At 43.3% G+C, this 17,635-nt stretch overlaps 1 protein-coding gene across 2 annotated transcripts in view; it reads left to right on the forward strand.

Annotated features, from left to right (window-relative positions):
* LOC126248475 (transforming growth factor-beta receptor-associated protein 1-like) overlaps positions 1-17,635 on the forward strand; it is a 145,941-nt gene that overhangs the window by 63,177 nt on the left and 65,129 nt on the right. For both annotated transcript variants that reach the window (XM_049949491.1, XM_049949490.1), the window contains one exon: positions 14,488-14,753. In XM_049949491.1, coding sequence (XP_049805448.1) covers positions 14,488-14,753 — 266 coding nt within the window. The remainder of the gene's footprint in view (positions 1-14,487; positions 14,754-17,635) is intronic.

The following is a 17,635-nucleotide window of genomic DNA, read 5'->3' on the forward strand; positions in this document are numbered from 1 at the left end:
CTGCATGAGGAAGCAGCAATCACAACCCAGGGAGCAGTGTCCTCTGTTGCTAAAAAAAAGAACCCTATCGAACACAGAAAGGCGGTGCTGGAGGGAGAAGTAATTACAAAAGGGATCTAAGCATGGCCTGGGGGTTTTTCCGGCCAACCGTGCTGCATAAAAGAGAGGACCTGACTAAGTACAGGTCCATGGCAACAGCTGATGCTATTGTGGCACTAGTGAAAGAAAACTGTTGACTGCTTTCTGGCTCTCAGTATCTAAATAAAAACAAAGCAACTTGTCCTGATCGAACGCTGATTGAAAGGCAAGATAGGGCATTGGTGTTGGCATGTCCCATTGTCGGCCGGTAATGGATCTAATAAAAATGGGAGAGGAAGAGAGCCCTTTGCTGCCTTGTCTGACACGGAAGCCATAGGGTTAAAAAGAACAACCATTAGCTTGTGATCCTTGATTAAATGGAACTTAGAACCATACAACAAGCTGTGAAATTTCTTGAGAGCTAACACAGTCCCTAAAGCCTCCTTTCCAGTCTGAGAACACCACTGCTGAGCAGGAGTTAAAGTCTCAGAAGCATAAGCAGTGGGTCGTTCAGACCCGTCCACGTATTTGTGCACCAACATCGTGCCAAGACTGTGCTGAGAGCCAACACAAGTGGCCAGACATGGGGCAGATTGAAGCTTAGATTTAAGCAAACGAAGGCTGGGTCACAAGTAGGGCACCAGAAAAAGGGCAGATATTTGTGCAAAACCACATGCAGAGGCTGAGCAACAGTGAAAGCATCTGGTGAAAACTTATGGTAGTACGCAACGTCACCTAGAAACACCTGCAGTTCCTTAACGGAGGTTGGCCGCAGCAAAGCCGCAATTGTGTCAACATAGTGACACAAGGCCTGATCCTTGTGCAACAAACATCAAAACCTAGGTACTCAATTGATGGCTGAATAAATTGAGATTTTGTAAGATTGCACTTGAGACTTGAGTCTACAAAACAGGAAACAACGCTTGGAGATTGCTATCGTGGTTGTCGGTAGGAGAAGCCGAATAACAGTATCATTGAGGTAACTGGTGCAGCCAGGCTCAGAAGCTCTCAGCTGTTCTAAAAGATGCTGAAAAATTTCAGGTCCCACTCCCCCCCCCCCAACCCCCTCCCCTCTCTCCCCAGGGGGCTAGGGGGCTCACAGTAATTTTGTGAGTTCATGCATGGTGCACACGGGCCCCTGAACTATTGCAGCCCATTCTTCCTTCCCTAGCTGCATTTCCTTCACTCTGCCGCTCCCTCTCTATCCTCACTTCTTCCCCCCTGTCCCCTGCTTCCCCTCTCTTGGTGTTCTGATTTATGTCGACCTGGCTACCCACCTGGTTCCATGTATTTCTTGCAGTTTTGTTCCTCCTGCCTGTTCTCTTTCATCGTTTACGGTGTTCATGTCCCCACTTGAGGTTTGACCTTCATTTATAAATTTTCTGCTTTTAGTGTGAGCCATTTTGGGAAGAACTCCCTCCCCAGTGTCTATGGTATGGATTCCTCTCCCCCCTTCCTTCCCCACCGTAGCCCTTCTCTACACCGCTAGGTCCTCAGCATGTGTAGCCAGTTCGTGTGGTGGGGCTGTTACATACCCATCTGGCTGACTCCTTCACAACACAGGAATCGTAGTACTGATACCTGAGCTGTTCCCTCCCCCTGTATGCTCCAAGGAGTGGCTGCCTGTCTTTCTGAAGCATCAGAACTCATGGCAGTGGCCGCCGTGCCAGGTGGCCCGTGCTGTGGCTGAGTGGCGCCCATGGGGAGAGCCCCTGATTGGAGTGGGTGGTATCAGGGCAGATGCTTGGTGCATGAAGCATATCAAGCTGCAAAAATCTGGCTGTTCTCAAACGTCCGTCTCTTCAAATGGTGAAGGATCATTGAATGCAGCGTCGTATGACCTGGCAGCCTTCCCTTCCCCGGCTACACCCTGGGAGGAGGGCCAGGCTTGCCATCTTGGGAATAAACACTTGCCCACTACCTCATCTGTACTAGGATGGGTGGGGACACATTTACTGCCACAAAGCCATTGTCTTTTGTTGAGAATATCAAGGACGTTTAGTGAAGTGGAATCTCTCAGTAATATGCTGTTGGTCACCCTGTTGATCAAAGTTTCTTCAGCTGCCCAATCGGCAGCTCTTCGTGATTGTGATTGTTGTGGCAATGTCTCAGTGACTATTACCCCTCACCAGTCTTTGAATGTGGTGCAGGGAGTGACTTTTCATAGGGATCTAATCCTGCATCCGGGCTAATCTGGAGTGACGCAGCATTCATTTTGTTCAATGAGTGCAGAAGGGTCATAAAGACAACCGCTCCGATACTGGCACCTTCATTCTGGCTTTTGAGGGGGGATACTCTTCCAGAGAAGGTCAATGTTATGTGCTACAGATATGACATGAAGCCGTATGTCTCACCACCTGTGAGATGCTTTTGGTGTTTGTGTTTTGGGCATATGTCTTCCTGCTGTATGGCGGACCCTCTGTGTGGTGACTGAGGACACCCACTCCATGAGGGGTGTGTCTGTGTTCCGCCACCTGTGTGTGTGTCAATAGTCATGACCACCACTCTCCTCACTTGCCAGATTGCCCAGCTTACAAGAGAGAATAGAAGATATGAGACACAAGTCGCTTGATTGCCTGTCTTACGCTGAGGCTTGCCAAAAATGAGACACTCCATCCGAGGTCACTTTCTTCAACTTTTACCTCTGTTACATCCTTTTCCCTCCCCTAACTTTTCCTTAGACCAGCCTCAGCCCCTTTTCTCCTTGCCCTCCTCTGCAGTTCCTATTTCCTCCTGTCCAGGAGAGCCACTCCCCCTCCCTGGCCAAAGAAGTGCCCCCCGTCTTTGGCACCTGCCAGTGATTGGGCTCCCTCCTGGGACCCTTCTCCCCAGCATCTCTCAGGCCAGAAGACTCCTATCACCAATTGACTATGAGATGCACCATCGGTGTGCCACACGGTTGCGCACTCTCTTTGGGTTTCAGATCTTGCTGACACTTGTACTCCCTCCTTCCCCTTCCCTACTCCACCTCGGAAAGAGAAGAAGGAAGAAGAAACATAAGTCCCAGGACAAAGCCTCCCCAGTGCCCCTGGAGGTGCTGTCTCTCTCCTCGCAACCTGAGTCTGACATCTTAATTATGGATGTCCCCCCCCCCCGTATGTTTAACCTGGACTCTCGCCACACTATAATCCAGTGGAATTGAGATGGATACTATTGTCACCTACCGGAAATACAGTGTCGTGTTTCCTCCTACTTTGTGTTCTGTGTAGCTCTTCAAGAGTACTGTGGTAATCACCATTTGCAGTGTCTGCCTCACTCCAGGTAGGCCACTTTCTTATGTTGAACTGTCTACCTTAATATAGCAACTCCCGCTCTTATTTCTCCTCCTCTGGGACTTTAGTGCACACCATATCACGTGGGGGAGTGCCACTTCAATAGGTAGTGGTCTCCTTACTGAACAACTTATTACAAACTCCGATTTGTGTCTCCTCAATGATGGTTCCCCTATCCACTACAGTGCCGCTCCTGGCACCTTTACTGCTATCTATCTATCTTACGATCTCCTCCCATGCTCTTGTAGCTTCCCTACATTGGTTGCCCCATGATGATCTTTGAGACAGTACCACTTTCCAGTGATTCTGTTGTTCCCCTGCTGCTGCCAGGCAGCCAGGCCCCCACGTTGGGCATTCTGCAGGGCCAATCGGCCTTTATATGCGTGTACTTTGCACTTCGACACCTCTCTCTCGAATTGCATTGATGCGGTTGTGCAGGGCATATCTGCCACTATTCTTCTTACTGCTGGCACTGCTGTCGCCTTATCCACAGGCCCCCTTGTCGTTGACCAGTACCGTGATGGACTGAAGACATAGTAGCGATTTCTATCCAGGACCGCCTATGGGCACTGCAGCAGTTTAAATGACACCCTTCACAGACCAACTTCCTTGCTTTTAAGCATCTCCATGCTGAGATGCTGACGCAGAGTGAAAAGTAACACTGGGAGCGCTATGTCCACCCAACCCCCCACCCCCCACCCCCCTCCCAGGGGATGTATGCCTCTTCCTTGCATGTTTGGTCCAAGCTCTGTAGCCTTCTGGGCTGCCAATGACCGTCAACTGTCCAGGGTCTTATCCTCCAAGGTTGTCTGTGTATAGATTCATTGGTTCTTGCAGAACACCTTGCGATGCACTTTGCAACTGCATCAGCATCCTCTTCCTATTCCAATACCTTTCTCCGGCATAAATGCGGAGTTGAACAGACCCCCTCTGTTTCATCCTGCATCATGTTGAGCCCTATAATAAACCCTTCACTGAATGGGAATTCTTGCAGGATCTTAGCTCTTCATGAGACACAGCCCCAGGCCTGAATTCCATCCACAGCCAGATGATCCAACACTTGGACGTTACGCAGAGGCCACATCTACTCAACGCCTTCAACCACATTTGGCTCATGGGTGCGTTGCCATCACAATGGTGAGACAGTATAGTTATCCCCGTCCTTAAGCCCAATGTCTCTTGACATCTACTACCTGATTGGCCTTACGAACGTACTTTGTAAACTGCCCGAGAGGATGGTTAGCTTCCAATTATGTTAAGTACTTGAATGTCGGAGCCTTTTGCCTCAATCAGTGTGGTTGCCAGGAAGGATGACCTCCAGGTGACATTTACTCAAATTGGAAACAGCAATCTGACAGGATTTTACTTACCTCCGGTACCTTGTCGCAGTCTTCTTTGACCTACATGGGGCATAAGACACGGCTTGGTGCCATGATGCAGACTTACAGGGGCCCCTTCCAACTTTTATCTGCGAGTTTTTATCCAACCGGCCTTTCCGTGTTCAAGTTGACACTTCACTCAGCACCCCTCAGATTCAGGAGAACGGTAACCCACAGGGTTCTTTGTTAAGTGTTACACTCTTTCTCATAACCATCAATGGGCTTGTAACCCCTGTTGGCCTGTGATTACCCTGTCATTGTATGTCAATGATTTTTGCATCTGGTGCAGCTCCCACTCAGTAGCATCTGCCTAGCTTTGGACCCAAGGTGCCATCTGATGGACCTCTGTATGGACCATCTCCCATGGCTTCCAGTCAGTTTTCTCCCTGCAAAGTGCGGGTTATGCATTTTTGTCGTTGACCCACAGTACATCCTGGTTCAGAACTTTATTTAGGTTACCAGCTCATAGATGTTGTAGAACAGTCTCGTTTCTTGGGCCTTATTTTTAATAAAAAGCTGACATGGTTGCCCCATATTCGCCACCTGAAGATTACAGGCGTGCGGAAGCTTAATGCTCTCCACCTCCTGGCCCACACATCTTGGGTTGCAGACCATACCACTCTTCTCCATCTTTACTGTGCTCTGGTCTTGTCCAGACTGGATATGGTAGTCAGGTTTATGGTTCAGTGGCTCCTTCCACTCTGAAAATACTTGAACCTGTTCACCATTGTGGGGAGCGTCTTGCTATTGGTGCCTCCCTCCTGATAACCGCCCATGGGTGGCATTGTTGGTTGCAATGCATCTCACTTCCCTCTGTCAGGATCTCCATCTCCACTCATCGGAATGCATCCCATGTATTTCCTCTCCCCCCCCCTCCCCCTCTCCCCCCCTCGCGCTCCCCAGGATCGCAAGGTCTCTGTCACCCCCATGGTCTTCCAGCATCTTGTACATTCCATCCTTGGAGAGTTCCAGGGTGCCACCATCTTCTACACTGATAGTTCTAAGATGATAGATAAGACAGGATACACTTTCACGTATCCTACTGGCTTAGAACACAGTTTATTGTCGGGATCATGTAGTGTGTTCACAGCAGAGCTTCTAGCCATTCACAGAGCCCTCCATTAATGTTTGCCTGAAAACCAGTAGTACATCTGAGCCCAGGGGAAAACAGTGCTGAAAACTCAGAGCAGAGGGATTCCAGTTGCTGATGTGGAACTTGATCTGAAACTAAATTTACCTCATTGGCACTGGAGAAACTGAAAGCATTAAATGCATCTAACCTAAACAGGTCTGCAGTACGGAAATGATCCACAACAAGGAAGGTGAGAGGGCAAACAACAGATTTGTAAGATACAGGAGTGGAGAACTGACCTAGGATTGGAATTTGCTGTTTATTGTAGCTAACCAACTTCCGTGAAATCTGTATGAGGGTAGGGGAGCCCAAGTCCACGTATGTTTCCACGTTTACTAAAGTCACTGCAGCTCGTGTGTCCACTTATATTTGTTGTGGTTTATTAAACACACACAAGTCAGTAATCAATTTGTTTAGCAAGACAGTCATTGTAGAGATACAGTTTGTGTCCGTCGGTACCACTGTGTCCACCACATTTGAAGAGTTACACACCGATGCAATGTGCTCTTTCTTTCAACATTTGTTGCAGGCAGCCCAATGCGTAGGGCACACAGCATGCTCATGCTGGACAAAGCAGTATGGGCAAGAGAGAAGGGGGGCATGCAGCTGCTGTTGTGACGTGGCCTGTTGCTGCTGTGGTCATAACCGACACTGCTCCATACGACGCTGAGTCGAAGGTTATACTGCTGCAATGGCTTCCCCCTCATCCTGAACACTTGCATCAGGCCTAACAGGGATTGACTGAGCAATTTCCGATACCTCCTGCCACACAGTAATCTGATCACCTGCGGCTCTTGATACTTCAAAGGACTGCTATATTCAGCACATCCGTAAGTGTTGGATTCTCACATTGAAGTGGTTTTTTGTGGACTCCCCTATCTGGGACCAGATGAATAATATCGTCACGCACCATGTGATCAATGTAGGATTTGTGATGGGTACTTGTGATAGATTTACGATGACAGTTCAATCTGTGTTACTCTGCTGCCAAGGCTTTGTAAGATTGGTTTGGATTTTTCTGACAATTCTAAAATTCTACACACATTGCAGTGACATGGGTTCTGTCGCAGTAATAGGTTGAGAGAAGCTTGCAGATTTCGTCAGATGATAAGCTGGCAGGTTCTTGCAAAGGCACAAGTTGGCACAACTTACAAATACATGGTGAAAGTCAGGAAAGAAAGAAAGCCCTACACAGGCTTGCATTGTCCATGCAAAAAACATGGAAATGTTGGTGTAACCATGTCTTATAGGAGTCCCAGTCTTCAACTGATTCATCACATGCCAGAAAGGGCAGCAGTTGCACTGATGGAAGAGTAACTTGCCGCTAACACGCAGATGCCACTTGATTGAGAATGGTGGTGAGAGCCTACTGCTGTTCTGCGAAAACTTGCTGCTGGGTAATGATACGGCAGAGTATTTCTTCTGTCTAGATATTTGTCGGATGGCCTAGCACTGACTCTTAACACACAGAGAAAACATAACCCTCACTTGTCACCAAGTTTGTTATAGCAAGAACAAATGCAATTTATCGAACATAGTACTTTATAGAGCCAACGTAAAATACAATGAAGTACACCTGCATAGCACTGAACACATTGAATGGACAACAGTAATACAGGTTACAGAATAGGCCAAGTGCTCATTTGCGATCACATAAATAATACTGTCTTTGGCGGCTCACCAGTTTGCATCATAAGTGGGTCTACAAACTGTATGGACGCAGGACCTCTGAAATCGTGTGCATCATGAGTGAAGGTACATCAGAATGACAACAGGCAGATTTCATATTTCTAACATTTCTGAAAAGTATTTGACACAGTACCCCCCTGCAGGCTGTTAATGAGGGTACAAGCATATGGAATGGATTACCAGATGAGTGAGAGGCGCAAAGACATCTTAAATAGTGGAACCCAGTATGTTGTTCTCGATGGTGAGTGTTCATCAGAGTCAAGAGTATTGTCAAGTGCCCAGGGAAGTGTGATAGGACTACTATTATTTTCTGTGTACATAAATGATCTGGTGGACAAGGTGGGTAGCAATCTGCTGCTGTTTGCTGATGATGATGAGGTGTATGGAAAGGTGTTGAAGATAAGTGACTGTATGATGATACCAGATAACTTGGACAAAATTTCTAGTTGGTATGACGAATGGCAGCTTACTCTAAATGTAGAAAAATGTGAGTTAATGTAGATGAGTAGGAAAGACCAAACTGCAATGTTCAGATACAGCATTAGAAGTGTCCTTCTTAACAGAGTCACTTTGTTTAAATATCTGTGCATAACATTGCAAAGTGATATGAAATGGAATGAGCATGTGAGGATTGTGATGGGACAGGCAAATGGTTGGGTTTGGTGTATTGGGAGAATTTTAGGAAAGTGTGGTTCGTCTGTATATAGATGGCTAGTGCAACCTATTGTTCAGTGCTGCTCGACTTTTCGGGATTTTCACCAGGTCTGATTAAGAAAGACATCAAATCAGTTCAGAGGTGGGCTGCTAGATGTGTTACTGGTAGCTTCGAACAACACACAAAGGGTTATGGAGCTGCTTTGGGAACTCACGTGGGAATCCCTGGATGGAAGGCAATGTTCTTTTCGAGGAACACTGTTGAGAAAATTTAGAGAACTGGCATTTGAAACTGATTGCAAAACAGTACTACTGCCACAAACATACATTTTGTGTAAGGACTATGAAGAGAAGGTAAGAGATATTAGGGTTCATTTGGAAGCATATAGAAAATTGTTTTTCTCTCATTCTATCTGCAAGTGGAACAGGAAAGGAAATGACTAGTTGTAATACAGGGTACCCTCCATCAGGCACCATATGGTGACATGCAGAGTATGTATGTAGATGCAGAAATACAAATCCAACTCTATCTCACTTTATGGTCATAGTGACAAGTAGATGTATTTTGTAATTTCAAGAGGGGTAGTTTGAACCACAGTATCAGTAAGAACTACTTTAGGGATTTGTTTCTGTAAAAGGTGTAGTTTTCAAGCACAAAATAAAAAGTGTTTGCCGTCGACTGTCTGAAAGTAAAAAAGCATCATTCTTACAGAACTGTTGTTGACAACAGCATAAGTTGAGGTATTAATATTCCTTGAGGGCAGTTTCATATAAATTTCAGCAACTGTAAAAGCAGATTTTTTTCCCAATTATAAAACTGGGGGAAAGCTACTTGCTCAACAGTGGTGCGTGCACCACCCTTCCACACACACACACACACACACACACACACACACACACACACACACACGCATCTCAGAGTATTGGAAGAAACAGGAAGTTTGGTCATACATAAAATCAGCTAACAGGGTGATATTACATATTTGTTCAGCTGTTGACTATACAGGGTGATTCAGGAGGAATGTCAGATATGAACATGTGTCCGATTTTTTATCATTACGGAACTGTAAATTCAGAACACTACCCCGTGTACACATAACATCAGAATGTGAGGCTGCCCAGTCAGTTGAGGAAAAAGAAGACATTATTGCAATGGTGCAATGGAGTCCCACCACCACTAAATGCTGCATTAACCATCACCTCAATATTCTACAAATGCAAGTGTGACATACACTACATTCAAGGGGCTTGTGCCGATTCCATGTACAGCTCGTGCAACATCTGCCTACAGGTGACTCAGTATGCAAACAACAATTTTGCAAATGGTTGGCTGTTCACAGAAATGTTGTGCAGTAAATTTTATTTACAGATGAAGTTACATTACATGCATTGGTATCATAAACACCAGAAGTTCTCATACATAGTTGATGGAGAATCCACGACTCCAGAGAAACAAGATTCCAAGTTAGGTCCTAAGTAAACATTGGTGTGGTATGATTGATGACCTGGTGATACGGCCTGTGTTCCTGCCAAATTGAGTGACAGCTGCAGCATATCTACGTTTTGTGCTAGACGACCTACCTGCACTTTTGGAAGACGTGACATTAGAGCAATGAAGGCAAATGTACCTGCAACATAATGGATCGCTGATTCACTGTACCAGACAAGTATCCCAGTAACTGAATAACACATTTCCTCAGTGCTGGATTGGCCACTGCAGACTCATTAACCAGACTGCCAGATCACCCAACTGAACCCCATTAGACTGTTTTTGGGGCTGATTAAAGGGGGTGTATGTATACTACCCGCCAATGTGTTGATAAGCACATTGAGATTGCCGGGGGGGGGGGGGGGACTTTTAGAACACCTCTTTTAGGATGACTCAGTCATATATCCTGCCATTATTCTGTCAACCACAGCACCTACACTGCATTTCAGTAAGTAATAGTCACACTTGTTTTCATAATCATTCATGGTTGTGTGTAGTCTTCAACCTGCTCCAGTTGCATAACAGCAACAATCAGACACATGTTCATAGGACTTTTTTGGTTTATTTTCACATGTAGAATCACCACACAAATTGAGATATTCCTCCTGAATCACCCTTTATAATCACAGAGGTGGAAGAGGGTTGAAATTTTGAATTATGTCTTCTGGAAAGGTATCATTTAATAATGTAATACTGGAGCCCATGCTCTTTGATCATAGCATTGACATGAAAATGAGAGAGAGAGAGGGGTAAATGATTGGTCTTTGCCACTCGATAGTGGCAAGGACACTGAATCTAATAGAATAACAGTTTCATTGTATGATATTTAATATAACAAAACTGGTCTTTTCTATAAACAGTTTGCCAAAAGTTCTAGCAGCAACAAAGCATCCAGTGTAATTAGGAAGGAGCAGATGTTGTTTATGTTTTTGTGTAGTATCATAGAACGGATGCCCAAAAATACAGACCAATATGAATCTGAATTTGTTTTATTGTTGCGGAATACATTTTGTGGTTGTGAAACAAAGCCTCAGACACAACCAGTAGAAGGCCATTATACAGTTCCAGTTGTTGTGTAGTAACCAAACATATGCCTAAGTCACTGGATTTAGAACTTGCTGGTAGGTAGTATCCAATATGTCTCGCTCAGTGGAGATACCTTCATAAAAAAGTGCCATTTGGTACGTATAAAGGAAGTGCAATAGGACTGTTGATTTTCACAGTCACTCTTAGCTGCCTCAGGAGAGTGAGCCAACCTAGAAGCATGTTTATCATTTTTCAAGGTTTTTAATTGAGGTTATAATGTTTATTTTAGATATCATTAGTGTGTTCTGTGTCACTAAACTTGCTGCATTGTTAGAGAAATTAACATGAAAATTCAGTGTTTCATTTTCTTATGTGCAAACTAAACGTGTTGCTTGTATTTTAATTTGTTAGGCTGATATTTCTTGCCATTATTCCTATGCAAGTTCAATCATTTAGTATAACTTGGGGATGTAAGCTCATAGATCGAATTAGAAACACCCCATTGTAATTACAGTTTCCAGGCATGGGGTAGGCAGGAATTTGTGTGTAGCTGAAAGCTTTTTTGACCAGTGTCAAGCAACTGAAACTTGCTGCAGATGGCTATGATAACACTCAACTCTGAAAAGTACATGAAATACCAACAATACCTCAAATCCCATAGATATGGATTTTTCTGTAGGAAAAAAGGAAAAAAACCTGGCCTGCAAACTGTGCATCTTTCTGATTGTAAGAGATATGTTAGTGGGAGGCCTTGGCACTTTGCATAGCAGAAACAGGGTACAAGGGCAGGGGATGGTGGTAGAGGGGTGGGTAAGAAGGGGAAGACATCAGGGCACTATACTCATCACCTTTACCAAGCACTGATTGAAATGAAGAATATAATGTACTTATTCTGTTTGACAGCCTACATCATATTGTGCCAGGTCAAAGTAGTTTGCAGAGGGCCAGTAATTGGTGGTTACGATGTATCAGTGAAACTCATAATCAGTAGGATCACATATAGAATTGGCTGTAAACATCTGGTTTTGACCCAAGTGCTAAACCTCAACCAGAGACTCAGGCAGTTCTGTGATGACTTAGGGTTTGTGATTTCCTCGACTTGAATCATAGGATAGAAAGATTTAAGGTCCCACTAAATTGCTCAGGGGTGCATTTCACACCAGAGGAAGCTACCAATGTAGTTGATTGCTTATGGAATCTACACAAGGGTGGTTTCGACAAGGTCTCTATCAAGAGATGGTTATTATTGTGTCAGACAGCTCTAAAATTCTCATATCCAATTTCAAGAAATGGTCCCAAAAGCAGAGAATATTGAGACAAAAGTGATCAACTGCCGAAACATTCTCAGAAAATTGCTAGTTTGAAGCACTGTTGAAAAGCTATAGGTCTGACGTAGTACTTGCTAACAATAGTTGGTGGGAACTGGGAATTGATATAGTGAAATCTTTGGGATGAAGCCAGATTTTTCCTGAACGGGCAGGCTCAGTGAGAGGGGAGGTGGTGTCTTCACAGCAGTAGATCAGCATCTTAAAATAAATTGGGAGAGAAATTGAATCAGATTGTGAAATGGTTCGTACAAGAACAGCTTTCAAGGACAAGATAAAGGTTTTGGTTCAGTCAATCAACTGGCCTCCATTCTAATCTATAGAAGTAACTGAGAACTTCAGATAAACCCTCAGTTCAGTAACAGTAACATAGCGAAAATTACAGAACAAAACTTCCTGCAAAACAGCTATCAAAGATTTCTGTTAAAATTGCACAGAACAAATATTTTGGACCACTACCCATGATAGAAATACATTAGATTTGTAATCAATGAGACTTGGACCTATGGAGGATGTTAACATGGAGCCAGGTATCAGTGATCATGGGTTGGTTGAAGTAACAGTGATCTCTAAAGTCTGCATGTTCAGTAAAATGTATATGGAAGGATGTACCCCATTTCAGCGAGGAAAACGTGGATATTCTTCAGACTTGTACATACCAGTACCATAGAGGTTGCGATGATAAAATTATACTAATTACCACTCGCACAGAGATATTAAATCAATCGTTCTTGCTCTGTGACATCTGGAATAATAAGAAACCGTAACATGTGGTACAATGGGAAATATCCTTTGCCATACAGTCTGTAGTGAGTTGCAGAGTATAAATGTAGGAGTACATTTATGTATGTAGATAAACGACAAAGCCGGCAACATTACTACTACTGAGACCATATGGTGGTGATCTGTTTAATACAGAGAGTTGGCATAATGAGAACTTTGCTTACCCTCAATGCAAGCAGCTCTAAACACAGTACAAATAGGTTCTGTGTTTTGGTTCTATTACTTGAATGCACCATTGCTGATATGTGATTATTCAGAACAATCAAATGTTTAGAGGCTAAATGCAATTACAGATTGAACAACTATAAAGTGTAGTTATTGATGATCCATGCAGAGTTTTTTGTATTATTAGAAACTATAACTTGTCTGTGAAGGATATCATTTACAAAATGTTTGTATGCTCCATTGATGATGATTGTTGCTCTGGTTGGGATTCATATCAAATTGAAAGACAGAAACAGTGGTGGGTCACCTCAGAAAAAATCTGTGGAACTGATCGAAGATTTGTTTAGTGTGAAAGTATTACAAATTTGCTTGACTCTTTTGGAAGACTCCAAAACAAAGGTGATGAATGTCTCAGAAAGGTTGTATAAATTCTGTGAATCCCCATTCTGAGAGGAGATGACGAATGTATTGCAACTTTCTACTCACATATCATATAATAATGATGGCATATTTAGAAATATGATGACTTTCTGAGAGCTACAATACAAGGGTTATTCAGAAACTAAGGCTACAAGGCGTGTAGCTTTGGCATGGAATGTTTGTGGGGCAAGTTCTAGTTCTGAAACCTAGCATCCATGATGCATGACTCACTTTTCACTTTTCACTTTTCCTGTCTGTCTGTATGCTGCTGCAGGACATAACTTGACAGTAGTAACAGCTTAGAAATCCTTTTCTGCAGTTAAATACATATTGAGCATGACCATGACAATGAAATTAACAGGCTCATAAGTAGGGGCTGCCTTACTTAGTTAGGCACAAGCTGCTTTTCATTCTTTCTCATTCTCAAATCATACTCAAAGTTTGAAACATCAAATAATCTTTTCTTGTAAATAGTAATAGTTGCATAATCAGTAACCTGACTAAACAAGGTAGTGTGTTATTTAGGGCACTGAATTCATATTCAAGAGGACCAGGATTTAAATCTGCATACAGCCATCCAGAGTTTGGTATTCCCTGGTTTCCCCAAATTGCTTCAAGTCAATGGCAGAATGGATTCCAGACAGTTTCTTACTTCATTGCACTAATTACACTAGATCAGGAAGACCAATATGTTCAGTATGTATGGGTTTAGGGTACATTGTTTGGGTACAATGAATTGCTGCATGGAAATGGCCAATTGTCAATAAAGTGAATGAACATTGGCTCAAAACAGTGTGTAGAATTGAGTATTGCATTTCACTGTGAAGTTCATAAATAAGAGTATAAGGTTTCACGTAATTTTAGCAATATTATAGTGACTTTAACAATTTGTCATAACCTGCAGCATCCATGAGAACTACTAAATGATAAAGATCAGGGATTCAAAGTAAATAAATAGGAAGTTTTTTTGAGACAACTAGTACATAACTACACAAATAATAAATCTAAGATTGTTTTTCAGTTGTTATTCTTAGTAATCAGAAGAACATTTTGCTAATAATAATTACTTTTTCAGGAGGTTGACACAGCTCTGTTAAAACTGTATTCAGAATTAAATGCTGCAGAACTTGAAGCCTTTATTGTTGCGGGAGAAATTACTTGTGATGTGAAAGACTGCAGCAGTTGGCTAGAGCGTCATAAATGTTACCATGCACTTGCTCTACTGTACCGTCACTCTCAGGATCATGAAAAAGCTCTCTCAGTATGGCTTAAAATTATTTGTGGGGAATACCAGGACAGCAGTTTCCCAGGACTTCAGTTTTTTGTGGAGTGTTTAGCAAAGTAAGATTTGATTTTCAGCATTGAATTTTATTTTTTTGTGTCTTTGATTAAGTGCAGTACTTCTGTAATTCAGTTGCAAGACAGATGAAACATGGTGTCACTTTGAATGATCTATATTTTTCGAGCTTCTATGACAGTTCAAAATAATACAAAATAATATTTGTTAAGCTTCTCTGTATAAAAGAACTATTCATAGTAAAATATCCAAGTTTCACTAGCAGGATTAATGACCTGTATTCCTTTCAGGTATAATTTTTCAGCTGATCACAATGGGAGAAAAGAAAGTCAATCATTCAACAATAATGTGAAGTAGGAAAAACTGAACAGTGCATACTTTTCCAAGTTTTATGAATATTTTGTTTTAATTATGGGTGGTAATGACTGACATACACACTTTAACACATTGAATGACATAATGAGACAAGGTGAGTGGTTACCTAGGAGTAGGAGATGGATAAGGGACATTAAAATGATGCAATCAGGATCAAGTGTGTAATAAAGTGGTTAGGGAGGACTAAGTAGGAGGAGGTGGGGTGGTAGCCAGATATCGGTGTGCATGTTGGAGTTCTGGAAGACATGGAGGAATGCAGGAAAGTGCCAGGCAGGAGAGTCACTGTGGTAGGCAAATGAAATGCCACAGAGAAACTGCAGACACAAGACAACAGACGAGGAGAAGGACAAAAAGTCTCTGACAGTTTTATGAGAATGGTGGGTTTTTAAAGGCAAATTACACATAAAAGTAATAGAGATTACTGAATGCTCCTCAGAGCAGTGCAAAGTATTGTAGGTAACTGTTTGTCAAAATCCAGTTCACACAGTATCAGAGTTCTGCTGATAATGAACAGAGTCCAGAAGATAAATGCCATAAATGAAACCAATAGCACACAAAGTGCACACTTCAGTGATCACGTTACAATTGTCTTAGACTGGTTGTTGGCTGGCTTATATGTAGGATTTTTGCATGGTCTAATCAAAGGGTATTCCTGGCAACAAGTGACATCAGAGTAGTAGTGCCATGGTGATTCACAGTAATTTTGTACTAGCAGCTTGGTTTCCATGGTGACACGGGGTGACACAACTATGGTTGAAGAAGGTACACTGATCAACTAGAACATTACGTCTGCTGACCTACTATCAGTATAAACCCATCCAAGTGACATCAGTGTCACCTGGTGAAGAATGACTGCTAGTGAGACACGCACGGTGCATGTAGTGTCTGAGTTTGACTGATGGCAGATGTGATGGCCCCAAGGCTTGGCATGAGCATTTTGGAAACCGCTCAACTTGTCGGGTGTTTGAGGAGAGCTGTGATGAGTGTCTTTAAAATGTGATGAAACCAAGGTGAAACAATGTGCAGATGTCATGGGATTGGGCAGCCACACCTCATTACAGATTTTGGATATTGTAGGCTGGGCATACTGACAGGATTGACTGCGGACCTTTGGTACAGAGCCGAGTGGAGGGTCTGAATCAGAGGCTGAGACGGTTCTGCGACCGTGTGGGCTGCAGATTCTTCGACTTGTGCCATAGGGTGGTGGGGTTTCGGGTTCCGCTGGATAGGTCAGGAGTCCACTACACGCAGCAAGCGGCTACACGGGTAGCAAGGCTTGTGTGGTGTGGGCTAGGCGATTTTTTTAGGTTAGATGGCCTCGGGCAAGTACAGAAAGGGCAGCAGCCTCAAAGGGTGCAGGGAAAAGTCAGGACATGTGGGAACCAAGCAGCAATCGGTATTGTAATTGTAAACTGTCGAAGCTGCATTGGTAAAGTACCGGAACTTCAAGCGCTGATAGAAAGCACCGAAGCTGAAATCGTTATCGGTACGGAGAGCTGGCTGAAGCCAGAGAGAAATTCTGCCGAAATTTTTACAAAGGCACAGACGGTGTTTAGAAAGGATAGATTGCATGTAACCGGTGGTGGCGTGTTTGTCGCTGTTAGTAGTAGTTTATCCGGTAGTGAAGTAGAAGTGGATAGTTCCTGTGAATTATTATGGGTGGAGGTTACACTCAACAACCGAGCTAGGTTAATAGTTGGCTCATTTTACTGACCTCCCGACTCAGCAGCATTAGTGGCAGAACAACTGAGAGAAAATTTGGAATACATTTCACATAAATTTTCTCAGCATGTTATAGTCTTAGGTGGAGATTTCAATTTACCAGATATAGACTGGGACACTCAGATGTTTATGACAGGTGGTAGGGACAGAGCATCGAGTGAAATTATACTGAGTGCACTATCCGAAAATTACCTCGAGCAATTAAACAGAGAACCAACTCATGGAGGTAACATCTTGGACCTAATGATAACATACAGACCTGAACTTTTCGACTCTGTAAGTGCAGAACAGGGAATCGGTGATCATAAGGCCGTTGCAGCATCGCTGAATATGGAAGTTCATAGGAATATAAAAAAGGGAGGAAGGTTTATCTGTTTAGCAAGAGTAATAGGAGGCAGATTTCACACTACCTAACAGATCAAAACGAAAATTTCTGTTCCGACACTGACAATGTTGAGTGTTTATGGAAAAAGTTCAAGGCAATTGTAAAACGCATTTTAGACAGGTACGTGCCGAGTAAAACTGTGAGGGACGGGAAAAACCCACCGTGGTTCAACAACAAAGTTAGAAAACTACTGCGAAAGCAAAGACAGCTTCACTGCAAATTTAAACGCGGCCAAAACCTCTCAGACAAACAGAAGCTAAACGATGTCAAAGTTAGCATAAGGAGGGCTATGCGTGAAGCGTTCAGTGAATTCGAAAGTAATATTCTATGTACCGACTTGACAGAAAATCCTAGGAAGTTCTGGTCTTACGTTAAATCAGTAAGTGGCTCGAAACAGCATATCCAGACACTCCGGGATGATGATGGCATTGAAACAGAGGATGA

This window comes from Schistocerca nitens, chromosome 3 (assembly GCF_023898315.1).
Source record: "Schistocerca nitens isolate TAMUIC-IGC-003100 chromosome 3, iqSchNite1.1, whole genome shotgun sequence".
Classification (NCBI taxonomy): Eukaryota; Metazoa; Arthropoda; class Insecta; order Orthoptera; family Acrididae; genus Schistocerca; species Schistocerca nitens.